Here is a 24491-nt window from a genome sequence, read left to right as displayed (position 1 = left end):
AGCGGCAGCTCTCGCGAGATCCACAGCTAACGCCCGGACTTCATTTCCCTCTGGCCTTCAGCGCGCCGGAAGCGGTGCCGTGCGACTTCCGCGCTGCGGTGTGTGGGGAGCGGCGGCGGCGCGGAGCGCGGTGCTTCGGGAACTGCGAGGGCCGGCAGCGGGCGGGGAGAGCGGCGGCGGGGATGGACGTGACCGGGCCCGAGACCGACTGGCGCAGCACCAACTTCCGGCAGAAGCTCGTCAGCCAGATGTGAGTGCTCGCCGCGGCCCGGCTGCTGGGTAGGCCGCGCTTCGGCCGCTGCCGGAGCAGCTCCAGCGACTCCCGCTGCCCCGGGGCTGCCCGTGCTCGAGCGGCCGCGGCTCATCCGTGTCCGCTGTCCGCGGGCCCTTCGCAGGTCTCCCGCTGTTGCCTGGCTCTGTCCCTGGTCCTCGTTAGCCCTGCGAGAAGCCCGCACCACCGGCTCCTGCTCAGAGCTTGTGCGGGGGGTCCCGGCCCCTGTGTGGCTTCGCTTCTCCAATCCCCATTCCTTTGCGCTTTCCTCTTCGCCAGGAATAGCGGCTGCTTGGCCTGCTGGGGAGCCTCTCTTTTAGGGTTTCCACTTTGTGATGCATAGTTCTGCCAAATCTGTTATATGAAAAATGCCATTGTCACCTTGCATCTGACTTCTGAATAGCAAAAACGAAATGAAAATGTCAGTGCCTGAATTTGCTGGTTATTTGGTACAGGGGGTCACTTTAGCAGTTCTAGAACAAGTGTCTTAGTTGATATCTACATGATGTATAAACGTTGCTTAAATTAAATTCCGTTTGTTCCCTTTTCACTTTCCTCTGTGAAGTAATCTCTTCACTTGAGTTACTTTGCTGCACAATGCCCTTTTCCTATTACAGGGAAGGTTCTTTTACCCTACAGAAGATGGTTATCATAGAAGTGAAAGTGCTTTTTAAATCCTTATTTACGAATGTTTGAAGAACTGGAGCTCTTGAGAATCAGGGTTTTCCTGACTGATGTTTCAGCTTTGGAGTGTTATGGTTTTCATGAAAGATATGATGAAGTTTGTCAAAATTTTTTTGGTGTTCAGAGCTGTTTAAAGCTGTTCTAGCTGTTTTACTGTCTAAACTTTGTGCAAGGCAATTTATCTTGTTGGGTGACTCTCTTGTGTTTTCCTCTCGTACTCCTTCTCCAGTGCAAGCAAGCAAGCAGAGCTGCCTTCCAGTGCCTTTCAACTTAATTGATTCACCTTAACACAGTGAACGTTTGTTGTTTGTTTGCTCTGCAAATTGTGACTATTTTTCTGTAAGCAGTAAGCATTAAATGCTTGAATAGGAAGCATGCTGTAAGAGATTAAGATTGAACAGGTCAACAGTGGAGAAAGCAGGAGTAAAGTGGATAGGGCCGAGTGGATAGGGCCAGGCTCTTCTCAGCGATGCCCAGTGACAAGACAAGGGGCAGCAGGCACAAACTGAAACACAGGAAGTTCCTTCTGAACTGAGGAAAAAATGCTTTGCTTTGAGGGTGACAGAGCACTGGAAGAAGCTGCCCAAGCAGGTGGTAGAGTCTGCTCCTCTGGATATACTCAGACCCACCAGGGCACTTTGCAGTGTAACATACTGTAAGGAACATACTGTAAGGAACCTGCTTCAGCCTTGGGGGGGTGGATTGGGGATCTCTGGAAGGTCTCGTCCGGCCCTTACAGTTCTGTGACACTGTGAAGGGGGGGGGGATTGCTGCAGCTGGTATTGATGTTGAATGCTTTATCTCACTGAACCACAATTTTGTGTGTTGTGTGTGAAGGCAGAGTTTTAGAGTGAACTTTAACAGTATGTTTAGTGAGTGCTTCTGAGGCAGATGGGGGTTGGATTGGCTGGTACATCGAGTACTCAAGGTTTTGAGTTTGGTTTCTGGAAGGATGTGATATGTGATTTGGTGTAGTTCATTCTGTGCAGACTGTTATTTGGTGAACTTTATGCAAAAGCTGTGTCTTTGCCTAGTGATTTTCCCACTCTTTTAACATAAATATTTTTATGCTGATTGAAGATAAAAACGTGGACAAAAAACCCCAGTTGTGTGTTTTTTTGTTTGTTTTTTTGCCCCTCCTAATCTAAACTTCTGTTAGAATACCAAGAGATATGATGTGGAGTGTTTGGAGTGGCATTATTTGTAATGCAAATGCAGTTATTGTAGAACATTTTTCTTGCTCTGTAATGTCAAAAAGAAATGGTAGACAGATATGCATATAAGAGTAAATGAATTGTTTATTGTGGATTTTTATTTTCAAGTTCCTGATAGTATGTGGATCACTGTCTTTGTATCGTGGCCACTTATCTCTGTGTTACTTTTTTTTTACTAGCATTTGCATAATCTTGTCTTTCTGCCTGCTCAGCTCTCGCTACTCTCAAAATAAGGGATGTTTTACAGTGGGGCTAACAAGTTAATGGTGAGTCAGAGTGTAGCGTGGACTTAGAAGAAACCTTTCTGAAAGAGAAACCATTGGACAGAGGAAGGCATGAATGAATATCTGGATGCATTTTCTTCCACTGCAACAGTTTCTTTACTAGTTTATTTTAGGGCTTGCTTGCCCACGAAGGAATAGTTACTGTGCTTTATTCTGAGAGTCTGTTTCTTTTTAAATACCCTTTATGTGTCAAAGGTGTTTTGTAGTGTCTGTCTGGCCACGTGAGCAAGGTAGCAGGAGGGAGACTTAGTCAGTAAAGCACAGTTACCCGTGTGTTTCTTTGCAAGACACAGAAGATGAGCTGTACCCTACTACACTACTACTTTGCACGGTGAGGGTGTGAGTTGTGGCAGTTTAAGCTCATGCGTTTTAAGGCTGTCGCATCTGCTCTTCTCACTTGTGTGAGGGGTTTACTGAGTTATTTCAGGAAGCTGAGCTAGCCCGCTGCTCATACAAACACCAGTCCTGCTGCAAGGGGAGTGGTCAGAATTCAGGGGGAATAAAACAGTAGTCTTTTTCAGGCTGGCTGAAGCTTTTGGGAGTCCCCACCTTGCATTTAATGTCAGATAGTCGCTCACGCAAGAGCAGGTACTGAGGGATAGGTTGCTGAGCTATTAATTACAGTGTGAAAGTATTTCCTGGTAACTTGTTCATGGAATGTAGACTGCAGCTACTAGGCTGCTTTAAAACAGAACAGGTTTTACAGTGAAGTGAGACATTTCTAAAAACAAGAATGTCTGGAGGATTTGAATAGGGCTGTTCACCTGTCTGAACTCCTGCATAGCAGAGTGTGTTTGTGCTGGGGGTTTATTTCCTTTTCATCTTGCCCTTTTAATTTCTCATCCTAGGTCTAGTTTACTAGAGCTTTGATGGCTGTGTGATTCTGGATGGTAAAGAACAGTAAGGGTGGGGGGGGAAGCTTTTTGTGACCGGTGTTCATCAATAAGGCTTCATCTGATGCTGTCATGCAGATTGTCCTTTCCCTTCTGTACACTTCTGCCCTTCTCTGTCCTGATCAGTGTTTCAGCTCCTTGTTACTCCTCATTGCCTGAAGGCTGAGATATTTTACCAATCTTTTTTTCTACCTTATGTTTAGAAGGTGGTAAAAACTGCTGTATGGACTTTTCTAACTACAGGAAGTTTTTTAGTTTTTTTTAATGTCCTCAGATAATGCCCAGCCTCCTTTCTTCTCTTCTTTTCCAGTGATGAAGCTATGAGGAAGGCTGGTGTTGCCCATAATAAGTCCAGCAAAGATATGGAAAGCCATGTGTTTATGAAGGCCAAAACAAGGGTAAAATTTCTCTGTTTTCAGATGTTACTGGTATGTTAACATTTTGGAAGAGCCACAGAAACAGAAAATCCACTGCATGTCAAGTGTTGGCCTCTGCCTAGAGTAACTAGTTATGAAGACTTTGGATTTGTGTTTCTCTTACCCTGGGGGAAAGTGAATCATTTTGCATCTTACAGGTGCAGCAAAGTGGATTTCAGGCCAAGAGAGTGTTGCTGAGACTGCAGCATTTAATGCATGTATGGGATTTTGCTAGATTAAATTCTTAGGAAGTGAATTGCACAGAAGTTTCCTTATCTACAGTGTAGCACTCTTAGCACTCTTACATATGATCAGTTTGGTGATTGAGAGGGACTAAGATACCAATGAAAAGGCTGAGTTAGGAGTAAGAGAAGTTCTGTAGTCCCTGTGAAAATCTGGTTATCAGGTACAGTTCTGGGCTCTACCCAAACATGTAACCTTCTTTCCTGGACTTCTGTTACAAGAAAGTGGATATTATTACTGTTTTCAAATGTGATGTGTTTGAGGTGGAGCTTGCCTTATATTGCTTATGTCCTGGGTTCATTCCTGCTAATAGCCTCTCTGACCCTGGAAGTACCAGTAGTGTGTCATCTCAGCACTGTGGCAGATTCCCTTGTGCATTTTGTAGCACGCTCATAAATTGATGTAAAGGCTGTTTGTCCTTTCACTTCTGGTACTTCTGGGTGTTAGTTTTTAAATATACTAGCTTGTTTGCTTTTGTAATACTAACAGCATAAAGTAGTTCTTGTAGTGTGACTGTGACAAAGGACTGAAGTGAGTCAAGATACCCCATAATCAAATTCAATACGTAAGAACTAGAATGGGTGAAAAATGGAAAATGGATGTATTGGTATACAATCAAATAGACATATTGTGGTCTTATCAATGTGACTATCATGGATATTATTTCTAATGAATTTTGTGGGTTTGAGCCTTCTTGTACCATCAGCCTTCTGTGGAAGCATTCCCACTTAGCTCATGAAGGTCAGTCCCTGCAAATGAACTACTCTGAAGAGCTCACAGGCTTTTTAAAGTAAAATTTGTTGAGGGTGATTCACTCAGTAAAATCGCTGAGGATGAATACTGAAGGGCTAGAAAGTCATAGTTATCTGTTTCTATTTCCTATGCTAAATTGTTAATTTTTGCCTTCAGGAGGAATATCTTTCTCTTGTGGCCAGGCTTATTATCCATTTTCGAGATATCCGTAAGTAATCTTCTTTTGCCAGTGATTGCTTATTAGAGGCATGGGAAATAATAGTAGATTTCAGGATTTAAATATGTGGTTCTATACGTGACTCATCACAAATTGCTTCAGAAATTTCCCCTGTGATACATATGCTTAATTTCTAAACACTCTTTCTTTTACAACATATATTGATAGTTGAAAAGCCTTTGAGAAACGATTTCAAGTTGCTACTTTTGCATCTTCCTTTTTATTTTTCCTGTATTTTTTGCTTTCTTTTCAGTGTTTATGTAGTGTTGTGGTTACCAGATTTGGTTAATTTAATTTGTTTTGTTTAATTTGATTACAAAGATGAAAATCTTTTTTCTTCTGCCTTCTCAGTATGCTTGTTACAGCTATGATAGAGCTGTCTGGGATTATGGATAAATTGTTTGTGAATGGGTATAAGTACAATAGACGGTGATTTAAAAAAAGTGACATACTGTCCTTAAGAAATGTGAATATATCTGAATTTCCAAATCTGTGTGACAAGATTGACAAAGGTAATCAATGTATTTTTCTTTTGCAGACAATAAGAAATCTCAAGCCTCAGTCAGTGGTAAGAGGTCATTTTTTAATTTCCTTTCCCTTCCTAAATTGAACACCTCAAAAACTGGGGCTGTTATGCACTGAGAAGGTGGTAAATTTCCTAGGTGGAGGATGGAAAGGTACTACAATAGCTTCTTGTGTCTTCCACCTCTGTGGTAACTCTTAAAGCAGTTGTACTAGGAACATAAAGGGATGTTCCTAGTGATTAAGTAAACAAGTGTGTCGTTATTACCCCCCCATGGGCAAACCATGCAGTGGCTGGGATTGATCAGCATCTCCACTACACAGTTAAAAATTGTTTGATAATTATTCTTAAGGAAGAGAGTATTGAATTCTGTACCTGATCAGTACTACTTTGTCACCTCGTGTTCTGTTTTGCCTTTTGGAATTGCTGTTCTCTCTTTAACTTCACTTTTCTTTATGATTGAGATTGTGATAATTCTCTTGAAAGGCACTGAATTTTTTCACTGTATTAAAATGTTATGATGGGAACTAGGGGAAATGCACAACAAAGTACTTCCTCCATTTTAAGCACTGCACCTCAGGAGGAGAATGTTAATTGAATCCATAGTAGGAACTCCGTTCTTGTTTTTTGAGGTTACAAGTGGTTTAACCTCATGGGGCTTTGCTGGCATCCTGTTTTGACTCGTGTGTGCATTCAAAGATGGCTAAACAATTCCATTCTCTAATATATTTAGAATCTGATTGGAAACTTGCAAATCTGAAGCACGTAAGATAATATTCATTCTGTTTACAGAGAGGTAAAAACCTGCCAGAAGCCTCTTGCAGTGAGAGTTAGGATCTAGTTATGTTTTGAAGCCAGTAGCTCAGAGAGTGGGTACTGAAAAGCTGAGGATTCTGGGGAAGCAGTTGCATGGCTGGCTGCATATTGGTAACTATTTTCTTTGTAGATCCGATGAATGCCCTGCAAAATCTAACTGGGGGTCCCCCAGCAGGGGCACCTGGAATGGCCATTGCTTCCCGAGCTCAAGGAGCACCGATGAGCGGGATGGGTGGCCTTGGCCCAATGGGGCAACAAATGAGTCTTCCAGGACAGCAGCAGCCTCCTGGAAATTCAGGAATGGCCCCTCATGGTATGCCTGGTGTCTCTACAGCAACTCAGCAAAGTAAGTATTCACTGTGTTTCAGTCACTGAAACTGTTGGGTTGGTCTTTCAGTGAACAATTCTTTTCCCTGAGGATAAGGTGCTGAAGGAATGTATCTTCTGGTGGAAGAACTGATTTCAGATATTGCTATTTACTGAGATAAATGTCTTAGCATAGTGAGAGAGAGCCTGTCTCTTCTATGAGCAGATGCTTCTTCTGTCCTCCAAGGTGTCAACTTCAGAACTTTGTTCTGTTGAACTCACGTTTTTTGAGGCTACCCTGCTTTTTATTGGTGACCTCTGTGCATGTTTTCACTAAGAACCCTTACTTCTCAGAGAATGACATGGATCCCATTGTGGTCGATCTTTGAGCCACACAACTTCTGCACATTTTTACACTCTGCTTTGGTTGCTGACTCAGTACAGGCAGCGAGCTGTAGAGGTAGTTAGAAAGGTGTGTCATCAGTTCTGCTGTTAATGTACCTTCTCCATTTAAGGATGCAGAGGTATATACTGGTTATCCTCATGCTTCAGAGTTATCTTTGATTGTGAAATTGTACTGTATAACTGTCTCTTGTCCTGTTTGGCTTTCATGATTTTAAGTACAGTCTACCACCTTTTTAGCCCAACTTCAGCTTCAGCAGATAGCTCAGCAACAACAGCAGCAGCAGCAACAATTCCAGCAGCAACAGGTAGCTTTGCAGCAGCAGCAGTTCCAGGCCCAGCAATCAGCCATGCAACAACAGTTTCAGGTGCAGCAGCAGCAGGCAGCAGCAGCTGCAGCAGCCCAACAGCAGCAGCAGCAACAGCAGCAGTTGCAGGCCGTCCAGCAGCAGCAACACATGTTGAAACTACAGATGCAGCAGCAACAAAACCAACAGCAGGTGATGACAAAATAATTAAAATGGTAAATGTGGGGTTGAGATATCTGAAAAGCGAATGGCTAAAAGGATTGGATGGATGGATAAAGGGCAGAAAAGTGAATGGATAAAAGGGCTGGATAACACAGGCTTGAAAATACAGCCTGACATATTATCATTCTATTTGCTGTTGGTTTACTCTGTAAAAATAAGGCTGCTATTGCATTGCTGGAAGCTTTACTGTCCTGGCTTCTCCTGTTTTTCAGATGCAGCAGCAACAGCAGCAGCAGCAACTACAGCGAATTGCCCAAATACAGCAGCTGCAGGCAGCACAGGCTATGCAGGTGCAACAGCAGCAGCAACAACAGCAGCAACAGCAGCAGCAAATACCACAGCAACAGCTACAGCAGCAGCCACCTCAACAAGTAATGCAACAGCAGATGCAACAGATGCAGCAGCAGCAACAACAGCAGCAGGTTGCTCAGGCACAACAATCTCAGCTTCCACCACAATCTCAGCCTCAACCCCAGCCCATGGTATCTCAGGCACAGGCAATCTCGGGACAAATTCCTGGTCAGGTTATGCCTGTTACTCTTACACCACAGCAGTTAAAAGCAATGCAGGTAAGGGCTCGTGACCAGTTTGATGTGGGTTCATTATGATCTGCTGGAGTAATAAAAAAAAATTCTTTGATTTTTGTTAATAACGGCATAGGGAAAAAAAAGCTTATTAAGAGATCTGTCGTTAGATTGTAATGAGTATGGTCAGCAGAGAATAAGATTTTGGGTTTTTTTTAATCAACAAAGAGCAGAAATTTTTGAATTATGAAAGCTACTTATTAATCTGATGTTTTAAAAATAATTTTCTCTGTTTTTATTTGTTGGATAAGTAGGAGAGAAATAAATTCTGGTTCAATAAAAATTGCTGCCGTGTTGATTAGTGTTCTAGAACACTACCAAGTGCTTTGATGCATAGCACATGTTGGCTCTTTAGCATACTGATTTTGCTTCTCTGGCCGTGTTCAGATGATTTGGCCAAAATTTAAGACACTGGTAGTTCCTGCTTTGAACATAATTGCTTTACTGTGATCACCTTACTACTTCATCTTAGAAACTGATTAATTCTGTTAATGTTGCAACTTTTCAAACTGTTGCATAGTTATTTTTGAGCTCCTGCCCATTACTCTGAGTAGTTTGATGTGTGCATCCCTCTGAATTGTCACAGTGAATGTATGAATGATCAGCATTTCAACTATTTATATGTGCATAAAATAGCATGCTTGAGGGAAATCAACATCTGTGTGTTTGCTAGAAAGCTGGAATATCTGGTATTGTCATAGGAAGACATCATGGTATAGAGAAGTTACAAGAAGTCCAGTGTTGGTGCACAGCCTAAGGCAAGGTTGTTCCACATGTTAGATGTACAGAAACCTATTTTCATAGGAAAGTTCCAAAACAGTTCTAGGAGAAGATGCATGAAGCTGATCTTAGCCTTGTATCCAAAGGAAACCTTTTTCATGAGTGTAGTCAGTACATTTGAAAGAGAAATGTCATACCCTAATCAGATACGTGTTTACTTTGTTCTATCTTTTGTAAACTCAAGGTAAGAGCTCAACTGGTCCAGCAGCAGCATGCAGCAGCAGCAGCAGTGCAGGCAGCTCAGGCTCAAGCTGCTCAGATGGGAGCTTCAGCACAGGTAAGGGCCCTGGAGCCAGTATCTGTAGTTACTCGCCTGTAACAAGTGCATGCTAAAGATGAGCATGGAGATGGGTTTCTGGTGGCTTTCTGATGAGGTTTAAGCAGTCTTCCCTACATAAAAGCTCACATCTCCTTTATGCTGTTTTCCTTTTGCCTGGACTCAGAGGCAGGATTTCGTTGACAACCTTTCTGTGCATGCTCTCTGTCCTGGTAGGTGAGATTGTTGCCTGTAGTTACACAGGAATGCACAGCAACAAGGTGGCCTACTGTGGCCACAACACAGTCTGACTGGTGGTTCCTGGAGTTTCTCACCTCTCTTTTTGTTATCCTTTTGTAGGTAACTGCTTTGTTGTGTAAACTGATTTCCATACTGTGAATCTTTGCCTGCTCTCTTAACTCACATGTGGTCCACCTTCCATCTCCATGTACAAAGCATAAAAAAGTAGTATAGATAGTTAAATCTTTCCATACTCTCCCTTCATTCCTTTCATCTTTCGTATTTTTTCTGAATGAAATGGGCTGTAGATATAGATGCTTTTGTTCTGGATGTGAATTGTTGAGAAATAAACTAGCATGTGTTGTGAGTGCAGAGTTACATTTTAAAAAAAAAGTGCTGGGTGAAAGCTTATTGTCTAACAAACTGTTTTGTTTTTTTTTAACCTGCAATACACTTGTAACCCCAGTAATTGTTCCTTGATGTGTATTTGGTGTGAAGGAAACATGGGGGAGAAAAACTGGGAGTGATTTGAGCTGATCCTCTCATTCCATTTTCCACAAGAACATGAAATAGTCTTTCATGTTTTGCCTCTGTTTCATGTTGAGTCATTTTACAGACATGGGTAAGTACAGTTATCACTACTTTGTATATGGAGAGGCTGAGGCAGACAGATGAAAAGAGGCTGACCAGGGTTAATGCCTGGGAATACAAAAATAACTCTGCCATTTCATGTATTGCACCAATTTTCCTTCATCACACAAGATGTGTTTTTAGGCTCAGTAAGTTCTTTAGAAGATTTTTACGTGGACTGAGGGATAACAATTTGATCTTGAACGTTCATCTCACAAACTTGTGTTAGGGATAGTGTTTTGTACATCATCCTAACTCTCATGTGGCCCATGTACATGTGGGTGGTTAAGTTCTGTTTCTGGTCCTTCTGCTTTTGTCAGTGTAACACAGGATATAAAAGCTGAGCAGTGGTAAGTACAATTGGTGCAGTATTGGCAGTAATGTAGAATTCTTTTTCTAAAGTTAAAATACATATTAAAACTTTTTTTTTATTTTTCAAATAATTTCCAGGTGAGAGCTTCAGGGACTTAGGGTGACTAAAAGGAGACATTTACTTGTTTTTTTCCTTTCTACTAACTTAATGGTGCTTTTTCCAGCCCCTAACCAGGTGGATTGTGCTTATGTAGACTCAACTTAATTCTTGCCCTGCTTAGTGAAATCATATGCCAGTGGCTTAACAGCACGGTGCATTTGAAAGGTTTTGGGTTATGAGATGGTTGACAGCTGTTTTTGCATTGTGGCTTTATTCAGACATGTAGTAACCTCAAGGATTGCTCATTATCACAGATGGAGTTCACAAAACTGAAAAACCTGCTATGAAGTACAATTTTTAACTGGCTTCTTGTACTTGTGTAACTATTTTATGTATATAGTGCTTTCTTTCAAGGTTGTGAACAATTTTGCAGTTCAGTTTTGGTGTTGACTATATGGTTACGTTTTCTTTGATTAATGGGAAGTTTCTTCTGAGGACAGATTTTTCTTTGTATTTAGTCTGTTTTCCACTAGCAGCACAATTCTTAATAAATCTGCCTAGATTTCCTTATTTGATTCCGGGAAGCTTTTATTATAAACAAACCCTGTCCTAATGCTTGCTTGTTACACTTCAGCTTGGTCTCTAGGCTCTTTCGGTCTGGGAATTTGGGTTGATGTGGTTGTTTTTTTTCCTTTTCTATAAAGTTTCTGAAGCTTTCATATGTAAAAAAATAAAAATAAAATCCTAAATTCAAATGCGGATCCATGTAAGCTTTGAAATTCTTCTCTGAAGTCATAAAGACTGTTCAGGTGAATGCTGTCCCACTTGGATGTCCAGTCCTTGTGAGTGTGTAACTCACACAGATGAGCAAAATAGTGTCCTAGTGACCACAGAGTGCTACACAAGCACTTAGAGTACCAAGAGAAACTGGTAGCCAACTGCAGTTAAGTGTTAATGAAGTTTAAATTACTGCTCTCCTGCAGATGCTCAGAATGAAATTATCTGTTGCTGACCATCTGAAAATTAGGCCTGGCCTGTCTTTAGTAGAGTGATAGTGGCAAAGTAATTATATATTCTTACCAGAATCTGCGTTTGAGGAACTCGGAGCCCCTGGATTTTAAATGTAAGGAAACAAGTTCAGGATTCTAATAGTTGTATTCCTCCTCAACATTTTTACCAAATGGCACATTTAGCATCTTACAGGAGAGAAATACTTTATTCCTCTGCTTTCTGGTTTTGTGGGGTGAAATTCTCATTATAAATTGATATTTCTTGATTTCAGCTGTGGAGAAGGATTTGCCTTCAGTTTAAGTTTTTCACAAAAATACCTGAACACTTCTGGGTGTCTTCCATTTTAAGACTGATGAGCTCCTTCATAGATATATTGCTTTGCATAAAAAAATGTGATCTTTAAAATCTCCTTTCTCGATTACTTTGAAGAGTGACAGGTTTCATAAATGTAAATCAGCTGGAAGAATGGGAAAAATAAATTATTTTCACTAAGACTGGAATTGGTGTCATTTATATATACTTCCTTTCCAAAGCACACATTTTTTAAAAGTGCATGTGTACACATGTTCATTCAACCACGATACAGCAGCTGAATGTCTTTGGTTCAGAGTTGGTCCTGCTGGTGTTCAGTAGTTTGCCAGATGACTAAACTATGAATAAGCTGCTAATTTCTGTGACCTTGGAGGAAGTAATCTAAATCTGCACACTCTGGTGGTGTGGCATGAGAAATGGGACCGAGGTGGCACATGTGAGTCGCCAAAGCATCCCTGGGATTTCACACACTCCAGAGATCCGTGTGCATTCACGAGGGTCTGAGATGGGATGATTGTGCCTGGAAGGATTTTATTTATTTTTTTTCCCAGCAATTTTCTTTTTTTTTTTTTTTTTTTTTGTTTGTTTGTTAGGGTTTTGTTGCTTCACCAGCTCTCATGTTGATAAAGTAGCTCTTCACTGTACTTTGTAGCATCCACCCGTGCTTTGTGCCAGTGCTGGGTTGTTGTGTTTGCTTGTGGTGGCTGTTGCATGCCGTGTGTGTACATGTGCATGTGTGTGTGATGTCTGGAGCACTCTCATTTGTTTCTCTTTTGAAATCCTGTCTCTGACCATCCCTCTTTGCCTCGATGGAAAGTGACTGCATTGTGCTGTCGTGAACTAACAGTTGTGCTGAATTTGACACTTATTTTCTTTCAGTTATTTCTTTCCTTTTTCAGTCTTGCTATGTTATATTTGATTTATTTTTTTAACAGTTGTAAGCACATGCATTCTCTGACTCTCTAGATGTGTTGCTGGCTGCTTCAGTCCATTTACACAGAACACTAAACAAGAATGTCCCGAATCATTTACTGAAATGAGACTGTTATAAGTCCTAGGGTAGTTAGAGCATGTGTAGGTTCCCTCAATAATGTATATATTGGGGAAAAAAGTGGTCCAGATAACCTCACTGTAGATCTCTAAAAGTATAAAACAGAAACTGACAGAGTTATCTGAATGCTAACTCAGAGCATATCTGGTGTGATGCTAAGTAATGGAAGGCTATACAGTTACATATAGTCTGCGTGGTTTGTGTAGAGGGGTCTGAAAGGCATTTGTAGATGTTGCAGAGTAGTGCATTCCTGATACTATTTTAGAATACAAATCTAGCACTAACATTCATTATTTAAGACCAATGGTGATACTTTAGGGTGTGCTCTGTCTACACCACTCTGGAATCGAATAGTGTGAGAAAGAGCTTGAGGCAGATGATGGCTTCATAACAGAAAATCTTAGTGTAAGCTAAAAGTAGAGGAGTGGGTATCTGCCAAAATGATGGAAATTACAAGGATGTATTTCACTTATTCTATGGGACACAGAAGGAAGGGAATAGCTTCTTCAAGTGGAAGTCCTTTTTGTTGTTTTGTAGTGTTATAGGTTGCTCTGAAATTTTGCTCACTGTTGGCCAGCTCTTTGGAGCATTGCTGTTGGCAGTGGCTTCTGAACTGTCTGTTGTATTCTGTGGCAGTGGAAAGTGGCATATGCAAATACTGCTAAATCCTTCGAGACCACAGTGAGGGAAAGAACATCAGAAACCTATGATCTTACAGAGGCAGAGAAGCTTCTTATCTAGAACGCTCTTAACAGCAGTCTTCAAGCACTTATTTCCAGTAATTGTAGAAACTTAAAATGTAGGAGAAACTCTTCCTGCTGTTGGTAGTGTTATCAGCCCTTGACAGTTCTGAACCTACGTATCAGTGCTTTCAAGATATCTAGAATTCATTCAATTATTTCTAATAAGGGATAGAAATGACGTAAAAAAGAGTTTGATTTATAAGCTAGCGTGTTAGGGTAACTGTTAGAGGAAAGCTCACTAACCTTCCCTTCATGCTCCCCCTCCCCCTGATTCCTGGAGGTTGCATGTGCTTCTCATCCTGCCAGTGCACTGCATTTCTTGTTTTGCGATTACTTTTGTCTGTTGTCCCTCTGTCCTCAAAGATGATCACCGCACCTATGGCCCGAGGTGGGATGCAAATAAGACCACGGTTCCCGCCTACCACCGCAGTGTCTGCTACACCGCCAAGCTCCATTCCTATGGGCGGACAGCAAATGCCACAGGTATTTACTGAGTCAAAGCACATTGTGTCAGGTATGGCACAAAGCATTCAATATGTGATTGTATGGCCCTTGCTTTCGAGCAAGGGGAAGTTCACCTTTTCGTGGAACAGTAAGTTGGTGGTGTTAGGGTATTGGGCTGTTTAGGTTTATCACGGAACGTTTTTCATTTCAAACAGCAGGTTTTCTAAGAGCATGGGATATCAAGGGGTTTCCAAGTTGCACAGGTCTTTCTTAGAACACTTAGAACTTTTTAATGTTCGTAACTGATGCAAATCACAAATTAGAACTCCAAATTTCTATTTAGTCCACAATGAGTTTGCATTTAGGAGTGTCTCCAGAAGTGTTGCAATGTACTGTAATGCACTGGTTGAGTTGTGTCCAGGATCTTAGTTGTCATGTATTCACATTCTTTACAAGTGCCTCTTGCATTAATAATAACTCATTTCAGTTTGAATAGCAATTTGGCATGTAATCAAGGTCCAAGAAAAATTGAGCTGTTCTCTTCCTTCACAGTTGTGAAGGAGAAGCTACCAGAAGGGCTCCACTTGCATCTGCCTGAGAAGAGCCTGTGTAGGCAGGTGGGCAGCACCTAGCCATGTGTTGCTGGAAGATGCTAGAGATCAGAGTACTGCATTTACCTGGTGCAGGTCCTGGTCTTCTGAAGACCCCACAGACGTGTTTAACAAGCAAAATCTGTCTTTTGAGGGGAGCAAAAGTGGGAAAAACTAAAATGAAATAGGACTGAGTTCTTACTAGTATGTCATAAAATGGGGTACTACTCAGCTGAACTCTGTGGTTTGCTGTAACCTGTGTAATTGGTGCTGCTTTACATATGCATCACATAATGGTGGTGGGAGAATGTTCAACTGCATTTTTAAAATCTGGTGTTTGTGAACCTAATGTCTTGTTTGTCTAGGTATTAATTTTTAAATTTACTGCCAGGTGTGTAGTTTTACTTAACACTGTTGCATTTTGCTCATAGGTTTTGTGTAAGTTCCTTCATTTTTGATTCCTTTGCAATCTTTTCTGGGGGATGTGGAGTGCTGGAAACTGCTTATTGCCACTGCATCAAGTCTAGTAGGTGCAGCCTGTTTTTGTCAGAAGTCTGCTAAGGTAGTTACAGTGATCAGAAAGGTGGTGCAGGGAAGACATCTGTCACTTCTGATTTAAGATGGGCAATCATTTCAGAGCAGGTAACTGTGTATGTGAACTAAAATAAAACCCAGGCATAGCTTTTGAATCATAGAAGAGTGTGCTAAGAGCTTAATCTGCTGTAGCAGTTTAGATTGACTGAGGCAGTCATTTTTGGACTGATGTGGGGAGGCTTCTGATAGATACTTAGGCATTAGATTAGTTTTAGTATTCAGTGCCATAGTGCTTTGTTGCTGTCATGTCTGTGTTTGTTGAGGGGCTTTAATTTCCAAGTGACTGTGGAAAATGATATAGAAAATTGAACAACCAAAGAAGGCAGAAGAGGAAAGGAAATCTGTTCATGAAAGTGGGTAATAACCATGTGGCAAAATGGGCAAGAAAGTGTTTTATGCTTTTGGGGAAAAACTAGTCTTGCATACCATATAATTTGATAGCTCTGACTCAGTGTGAATCTCTACCGTTCAGTGCCAAAACACTTCTCTAGTTCTAGGTGAATTAAAATTTAGAACTGTTGACATTTACACCTCTTAGTTTTGTTAAATGCTTGAGCAATATTGTCTGCTGGATATGCTGTCATTACCATGTCATCAGAGCCCTTGCAGCTGTTCACAATAGGAGTGAATGGCTGCAGCATACATCTGGTCATTAGTCACTCAGAATCTGAGAGAATTTTGGTGTTATCCTGAAGAATCTCTTTCAACAAATGAACCAGATGCTGTATCAGTATTTTGTGACTCTTTGTTTTCATTCCATCGACACATTTTGTCTGTCCTTTTATTGCAAGGCTCAGCTAATTATGCAGTGGGTTTTTTTTTTGTTGTTGTTTGGCTGTTGATTTCTTTTACTATGAGTTCAGCAAAAGAATATATACTTCCTTGTTGCAGTCTCCTTTTCCTTGTGTTGGTTTCTGCATGTTCTACTGACTTATCTGGAAGCTTCTGAAAAACTCACTAGCCCTGAGTGCTGTTCCTTGCCTGAGACTCAGTTATTGGAGGTAGATCTCAGCTACATTCATCTTCCAGCATGATATAATCTACGAATAACACTAAGAATAGCTTTGATTTAGTGGCTATTATTAAGTGAAAACTTATGTTGTGCAAACCTAAATATCATCTGGGTAAAGCTTCATAAAACTGTGGTTTCATAGAGTGTTCAGGTAACTGCAGTTATATAGTGTTCGGTGGACTGTAGTATCTGTCCTTGAGTATGCTTTTGGATGCATAAAATCTTACCCTCCAGTGGCAAAATGCAAAGATCTAAATATATGCCTTATATATGTTGAAAATGAAGGGTCTAGTATCCGTGGTTTAACTCTGGAGTTAAATGAGGAGCTAAATGAGTTCAATGGATCTAAACCTCCTGAAGAAAGTTCTCTCCCTCCCTTCACTGAAATGATTATGTATCAAATGAACTGCTTTCAAAGGATCATAAGGAAGTAAGTTTGGCATTGCATACTTCTGAGTCAGTTGCTGAAAATATCTAAGTTTTTTGTAATATTAGGCATTAGCCTTTGGAGTTCTGAAATGAGGCTAACGCAGAGCAAACGTTGTAAGAAGGAAGGCTGTTTGCCTATGGGTATACTTAATGAGAAGAGGTAATACTATTAAACAGATAACACTAATTCATTTTATGCTTATGTGTGCAGTAGATGCTACATGCTTTTTTTTCTTTGCTTTTCTACATCTGTAAATTAATGTGAAGGGATCTTGATGTTGAAGTAGATACAGAAGCTTAAATCTGGGTAAAAATCTTGAAGCAGCCTTTCTTCTTCCTTCCCAAAACACAAAGATTTAAGTCTTCAAAACTAATTTTATGTAATCAGCCTCACATACTTTAAAAGGGCCTGTTTTTCAGGAAGTGCTAAACCACTTGGAAGTGGTCATAGTTTGGCTCCACAAAAATGAGTGCGACATCTAAATCACTTACTGTTTAGAAGAGTGTTAAATAGAACTGCAGAAAGTCAGGAATTGTTTTTTGGAGTGTTCATACTGTAACTTCCAAATGATGCTGAGGTGGTTGGTTTCTGTGAGAGCTAGACTGTGGGAGACGAGATTCGGTTTATCTTATAATGTATTTACTCTCTTGCATAGTTGTATGGTTTTCCAAGAAAGCATATTGTGTCACATTTAGTATCCTTTGAAAATGGGTGAGTTAGATGGATTGTTAATGAATGAGTGAAGGACAACACCAAACTTAGTGTCCATGAAACGTTGGTCTGGTAGGGATCTATGCTTAAGGTGGTTTATACTGATGGAAAGAGTTGCTAATTCTTAAAGATGCTCAACTCAGGAGTTCTGTAAGTTGCTGAGTAGGCTAATTTAACTTACTGTTTTATATGTGTAGCCTAAGGTCATAGAACTTGCCTTAAACAAATATGCTCATGTAATATCTGCATCACTGTACCGTACTCCTAGCCATGATAAAAGGTTTGGGTTTTTTTTTGTTGTTGTTGGTTTTAAGTGATGAAAGAGAAAAAGACTGTGACGTGAGCACAGGTGAGAGATTGCTTTAGTTTGAAGATCATCTGGCTCTAGTACTTCATTGTGTGCAGAATAAACTTCACTTTTACCCAGAGTTTGGTGCTGTTCTGAAAATTCCTTATTTGTCTTTTTGTCCTTTAGGTGTACCTCATCTTTCTCCAGAGGTCAGAAAGCTACTTCACTTTTTTCCACCCAGCCATTCAGTTTGTACTGTTTCTCTCTCCACTCTGATTTGCAAAGCTGTATAAGACACTGGTGGTTTGATTTACCTAATTACTTTTCTTCTTTCAACCTGAAGAAAATGAGTTGAAAAGCTACAGTTAGATCTGACAGACCTTTGAAGTCTGTAATCAAAATTCAAACACAAAGGTTTTTTTTTTTTTAGGATTGTTAATTCATGTTAGAACTGTCTTTTGGTTTTTTTTTCCCTGCTTTTCTTTACCCTAGTTTGAATAAAGCACAGGTTTTTCAGGTGGCACTTCTGACATTTTAATTGCAGCATGTTGGTTTGGGAAATGAAAAACAGTCATTACACAGTTATCCAAATTGCATGCAGTTTTAACTGTTATTTCTGGTAAAGTTAATAGGAAGTACTGCCATAAAGGTCTCAACAGTGATACAGATGGGACTGTTTCACTATGGAGAAGAACAGTAAACTAACATTTTCATTCCTTATAGGGCTGAAGATATGCTTCTCTTCATAGTTAAAGTGTGTTAGTTAGGCTCCCGTTGCCTACTCTCTTTTGTTGTTGTTGACCTTACTCTTTTTCCATGTTTCAGGTCAGCCAGAACAGCATTACCATGATGTCATCCCCATCTCCAGTCCAGCAAGCTCAAACACCTCAATCAATGCCTCCACCACCTCAGCCACAGCCATCTCCTCAACCAGGCCAACCAAATTCTCAGCCAAACTCAAATGTGAGGTGAGCTGGACTGAAACTTAGGAAGCTTTTTAGAAGCATTTGACATGCTTACACTGTTTCCATTGAATTCAATACATTTTAATGTTAACTTTGTGAGAGTATAGGTGGTGTTATGCCAAATACACTCTGAAAACCCCCCTATATATGAAATCCTTCCCAAATCTACTGGTGGATCTCCGAAGTGCCATAGCATTGATTACTAGAAGTGTATCTGTGTGCAGGCTGATCATGCTTCCTTGTCAGACTCTGGCAGGTTTGTTTTTCTTCTTATTTTTCAGCTCTGGCCCAGCTCCCTCACCCAGCAGCTTTCTCCCCAGTCCTTCTCCACAACCATCACAGAGCCCAGCAGCTGCACGAACGCCTCAGAACTTTAGTGTCCCATCCCCAGGTCCTTTAAACACTCCAGGTGAATGTGAGATCTATATCGCAGACTGTGGATTGGGATCTATTTTGATAACAGATTTCCCAGGAATTACTACAGCTATTATTTGGCACGACATAAACATTAAACAGTTCTGCTGAACAAAAAAAAACAACAACAAATAGTGGGCAAGTTAAATGTATCATGGAGCTCTTCTCTATCCCAGTTGCAAAAAACAATTTCTGTTTCTGTGAGTTAACATGCTGACAGTGTTGTGTGCTCTGCAGTTTAGAAAGCGCAGGCTGAAGGAAAACTGCAGCAGGTTCTGTGTGCTGATTTAGCATTTAGTGTACCAGAGTGAGGGAAAATGAGAATCTGGGAAAAGAGCATATGAAACTTTTGGACCTTTTCAGAAAATTAAAAAAAAAAAAAAAAAAGTAATAAATGGGAATTGCTGCACTGTCCACAGAACATGTTATTTCTGCAAAAAGATTACAGGATTGAATAAGTACTTAAGCTGTGGAGTGCACCGAGATGTGGATTTCTGTGTTTGACTTGAACTACAGTTTGAGAGTTGCCATGTTTCAGATCTATGTTCTTTTATCAACCATGCAACATGCAGTCTTTACTTCTTGCCAGGAAACCCAAACTCTGTCATGAGTCCAGCCAGTTCTAGCCAGTCAGAGGAGCAACAGTATCTGGAGAAACTGAAACAGCTGTCAAAATACATTGAACCACTCCGGAGGATGATCAATAAAATTGATAAAAATGAAGGTGAGTTTAATTTTCATGTATGTCAACTCTCTCTTCTAATGGAAGAAGCAGTGCATTACCTTTTTATGATGGTTTCTATTCCAGGGATTAGAAATGGCAGTTACAGCTTTTTTCCTCACAATTGTAACTATTTTACTAGAAAGAGTGGGTAAATCCTTAAATTCCTATCAGTTTTCCTTAACTTTTGATATTTTTGGGATGTATTCTGATAGTTTATTCAATGGGTCTCACTGTTTTCTTCAGTGTTTGCTAATATTTTTACTTTTAACAGCATGATATATTTCTGTATGCAAGGAAGCTGTCCTCACAGTTAATGCTTATCTCTTGATATTTTTTCAGATAGAAAGAAGGACCTGAGTAAAATGAAGAGTCTTCTGGATATCCTGACTGACCCTTCAAAACGGTAACTTTCTCCTTCTGAGTGGTTGTATGTTCCCCAGCTCTTCCAGACGTGCGCTGTTTAGCATCTGGCCATGTCAGCATTGAAGTTTCCCGTGGGGCTCAGACAGCAGAAACAATTGAGCTGCAGTGACTGTTTTGTGGTGATGAACTTTGTTATCTTCTGTAGATGCCCTCTGAAGACACTGCAGAAATGTGAAATTGCACTGGAGAAGCTTAAGAATGATATGGCTGTGGTATGTAATCCTTGCTGAACAAAATATAAGCAATCAATTCCAGAAAGTCTTTGATACGTTTTTGTGTTTCTTGTTGCTTATGCTGTTATGAATTCAAGTGAGGTTGGACAATATAAGGAAACAGGAAAAAACTGACAAGCTGTTCATATGAATCACCTTGTGTGCATCTTTTAGTGGAGCTTTCACATTCTTGGGTTTTGTGCAGATATCTGAGTAATGCTTTCTGTGAACTTCTGCAGCTGATTTCAGGAGAAAGCTGCAGACTTATTTAATTTTACTGTGTGCAGTTTTGGGAATTCTTTGCATTTCATGCATTGGAAGTTTACTGCTATAAAGTTTTGCAGAAAGATGTTTTTATTTTTGGTGACGATTAAGAACAAAAGGGCCTTTTGTGTTTTAGCCTACTCCACCACCTCCCCCAGTGCCTCCCACCAAGCAGCAGTACTTGTGTCAGCCACTTTTGGATGCTGTCTTGGCCAACATCCGTTCACCAGTCTTCAACCATTCCCTTTACCGCACCTTTATGCCAGCTATGACTGCCATTCATGGTCCACCAATCACGTATGTATCGTTAACTGACTGTCTTTAAATGTTCATTTTTTGAGGAAAAAATGTTTCTTTATTCCAACTGTCAAAAGATTGGGGATGGGTTTATGGCCAGGTGTGCGTTGTACCTTTCTATTCCTGTACAATGTTTGGCAAATGAAGTGTTGGCATCACACTGTCACCTAGTTCTTTTGTGAACTGTATTGTACATAGGGCCCCAGTTATCTCCTCTCGAAAACGAAAATATGAAGAAGATGACAGACAGACTATACCAAATGTATTACAAGGGGAAGTTGCAAGATTAAATCCTAAGTTCCTGGTGAACCTGGACCCCTCCCATTGCAGTAATAATGGCACAGTTCATCTCATATGCAAGCTAGGTAAGAAGAAACAAAGCTGAATTTGGAAATAACTGCTGAGCCTGAGGTGTGGTTTTTTTTGTTTTTTATTTCCTTTTGGCTGAGTCTTGAATCTTGTCAACCTGTGACTTCTGCATGAAATCTGTACTTACCAGTATCACAGAGCAACTTAATCATGATATTCTGTACAGTCTTCTTTAGGGTACACATGGAAATTTCATTCCTGGTTGACCCATCCTTTACTCACCCTGAGGCTGTAACCATTAATCTCATTGTGTGTAGAAAATTACTTGTTGCTAGCAATGGCCTTGCTACCTGATATGTGAGACTTGTTCTTTTTCCAACTCGGATAGAGCTAGAGAAATGGTGAGTTAATTTTTGGAAGGGTCTACCAATTGGTACTAATCGTGACTGGTAATTACATATGTTTGAAGAAGGAATTCAGACATCTTTGTTCCTTCTCAGCTGAGTAAGCAGAAAGTGTTATAGTCTGTGAACTTATTTTCCAGATGGGGATCAGAGCAAAACAGGTACTTTTTCACCCCCTTTGTTTGGGGAACTGTTCACATCTAGAACAGAGGACACCTAATCCTCCAAAATGAGGTGTCTAGCTTAATGGAGGTCAGATGATTAAATGATCAGTAATATGCAGAATTGCTTAAGAGAGAGATTTGTCTTTGCCAGGCCAGCCTTCTAATAAACAAACTCCAAGCAACAAGATTTTCCATTTTTGTTTTATATCAGTATACTTCTTGGTTCCTTCTTGGGGCTCAGAGGCTAGAAACTGAGCTGAATTACGTATGAAAAAGGTGTTCCTACAGGATGGAAAAAAAAAAAAAAAGGCTTTATTCTGATGGGAAATGTGCTTGCATTCTAGATGACAAGAATCTTCCAAATGTCCCACCGCTACAGCTCAGCGTTCCAGCAGACTATCCAGATCAGAGCCCTCTGTGGATAAAAAACCCTAGACAGTATGGTATGAGGACTCTAGCATGTTATTTGGGGGCATGTGCATACAGTAGCACTGGGGAAATGTGAACACCTCATGTAATTGTTTTTGAAATAATTACCTTTTTTTTTTTTCCAGCAGCCAATCCCTTCTTGCAGTCAGTGTATCGATACATGACTTCAAAACTATTGCAACTTCCAGACAAGCATTCAGTCACGGCACTCTTAAACACCTGGGCACAAAGTATTCGTCAAGCCTGCCTCTCTGCTGCATAACATGTCACTTTCTAAATCATGAAGCAAGAAATTAAGTCTCAAGAGCTGGCCTTTTCCACGTACCATTGCTAAAGTCATGGGCATTTTGAGGAGGTTACTTCAGAAGAAAGAAGCCTTATGGTTTTTTTGTTTCTAGGTGTCAGGTTCAGTAGAGGACCTGGTTTTTGTTCTGGATTTCATGCTTTTTATCTTCTGGCTCTGTGGACTTGTGTCAGCATTTTCAAATATGCAGAATGTGTATATATGGTTCTCGAGACTGTATTAGGAGTTTTTATTGTCTTCTTAGAGAAGAAATTATTTGTGGACTTCAATCAGGGAGTCTCATTGATAAAAGAGGAAGCGGGGAGAGAAGGCCATAATTTGCTTCAAAAAGTTTGCTGAGTGCCAGTATTCCTTTCACACTGTATGTTTTGTGACCTGATACTCCCCCAGAAATAAAAAAAAAAAAAACCCTGCAACTAGAATCTGCTTGCAAACTTCCTAGTCTTTGCAGGAATCTTTTGCCTATTAGCTTTGCCCAGTGTTGGGATACATTACAGCCTTTTGGGGCATTACTCACATATGTGAGATAAATCAGGATAATTATATTGGTGGGGGGAAATGACTAAACAGAAGGAAAGAAAATATTTTATAGCTTATTTTACATGTTACTTTGCATAAATGAGTTTTGGTTAGCACGGACCACAGTTCTCCTGTTCCAAAAGTGTGGCAGTTAGAAAGAGGAGATAGTAATGTGCACACAGGCTTCCCACATAAGTAAATGTGTGTGTAAAGGTGATGGTGAAGCTACAGTTTAAAGCTCTAGCACCACAGATCAATCCAGCAGGCTTGTAGCCATATCTTCCTTCCTAATGGAAAAGAGTCCGTCTGAGGCATCTGACTTGCTTGGCGGAGTTGTTGCAGTTTAGTGGCTACAGTGGTGAGTTTTGTTTTGTTTTGCTTCCCTTTAAAGAGAAAAGGACAAAAAAAAGTAAAAACCAACAAAAAATCACATAGCTCAGTAGCAGAGCTGACAGCAATATTTTGTGCCTTGAGCGATAACAAGCACTCTGGTTGGTTGTCAGTTGCTGTATTGTTGGGCACTTCCAATGAAAAGAGTTGCCATGAGTAATTAATTTAATTCACTGTTTTCCCTGTTCTCATAATTTGTTTGCTCTTATTTTCCTAATGCAGAAACAAATTCAGTTTTCAGATGTCCCAGTTATATCCTGCTCTGTCTCCCTGTAGTGTGCAGCCAACCATAAAGAGTAGCTGCACTCTTATAGTACTGTCAAGAAATTGCATTGACCTTTGTAAATCTGAGTGATGTCATCAGTTTTAATATCTTTTCCAGTGTGGGTACTTAATAACTACGGACTGAGGCAGCAGAATGCTATCAGTATTTTGTACATGAACAAATGCTTTCTCTGTTTGTTTCTATTGTAATAAATTTATTATTATTCCTGTGTTGGATGCTAACATTACACTACTCTCCCCATGTTGATCTTCAGATACCAGTTCTGTTGCATCCCTTGGATGATGGGTACTTTGTTCTAGGGTAAGTGGAAACTCATGCACTTTGAGGGTTAGGAGAAGAAATCTAAATAGCTCTTCATTTCAAGCAGCACCATCCTTATGCTCCTCATAGCAAAATAATTGAAAGACCTGGTCAGGAGATAAGTGATTATGTCTACAAGAAAAGATACAGCTTTTTAACCAGTACTGTTACATGGCTGCTTCTTTGGGCAGAAGAACCAGTGGCAACAATACAGTTCTGCTGCAGAGATATTTTTATCACAAAAGCTTTATACGCTTATGTAACTACATAATTGTCATAACTCAGTGAGGATGGAAGTGGTGTTTTTTTTCTTCTGTACCTTTTCTTTAAGCTTTGCTAGGGTCTAATTCTGAAACACTAATAGGATTCCTTAATTTATTTAAAAATATATCCACGCTGTAAATGTCTTTCAGGTTTCCAGTACTTCCCTTGTGCTGTTGTGGCTT

At 40.3% G+C, this 24491-nt stretch overlaps 1 protein-coding gene across 3 annotated transcripts; it reads left to right on the top strand.

The window, feature by feature from the left end:
• The first annotated feature begins 98 nt into the window (after positions 1–98).
• Positions 99–23955, top strand: MED15 (mediator complex subunit 15). Of its 3 annotated transcripts, none has more exons than XM_065738964.1 (18): positions 99–250; positions 3657–3744; positions 4915–4966; positions 5514–5543; positions 6445–6660; positions 7263–7522; positions 7765–8121; positions 9101–9193; positions 13935–14054; positions 18467–18609; positions 18888–19015; positions 19610–19744; positions 20084–20147; positions 20313–20379; positions 20780–20940; positions 21139–21305; positions 22162–22260; positions 22375–23955. In XM_065738964.1, exons 1-18 carry the CDS (start codon positions 183–185, stop codon positions 22506–22508), a joined length of 2382 nt encoding a protein of 793 aa, XP_065595036.1. In that variant the 5' UTR covers positions 99–182; the 3' UTR covers positions 22509–23955. The 3 variants fall into 3 exon arrangements, with proteins under 3 accessions (XP_065595036.1, XP_065595035.1, XP_065595037.1); XM_065738963.1 differs by having other exon boundaries at positions 22372–23955; XM_065738965.1 differs by lacking the exon at positions 13935–14054 and having other exon boundaries at positions 22372–23955.
• Positions 23956–24491: the final 536 nt, after the last annotated feature.

The sequence above is a fragment of the Cyrtonyx montezumae genome, unplaced genomic scaffold (genome assembly GCF_038088225.1).
Source record: "Cyrtonyx montezumae isolate F1298 unplaced genomic scaffold, pur_monq_1.0 scaffold_23, whole genome shotgun sequence".
In the NCBI taxonomy this organism is placed as follows: domain Eukaryota; kingdom Metazoa; phylum Chordata; class Aves; order Galliformes; family Odontophoridae; genus Cyrtonyx; species Cyrtonyx montezumae.
This window is presented reverse-complemented; position numbering and strand designations above follow the sequence as displayed.

Excerpts from the sequence above, each read along its gene's own strand:
- MED15 (XM_065738963.1), top strand. The coding sequence starts at position 183 with ATGGACGTGACCGGGCCCGAGACCGACTGGCGCAGCACCAACTTCCGG. Across the intron at positions 9,194-13,934 it reads AGATGGGAGCTTCAGCACAG|ATGATCACCGCACCTATGGC; the intron begins GTAAGGGCCCTG and ends CTGTCCTCAAAG. Across the intron at positions 18,610-18,887 it reads CAGCCAAACTCAAATGTGAG|CTCTGGCCCAGCTCCCTCAC; the intron begins GTGAGCTGGACT and ends CTTATTTTTCAG.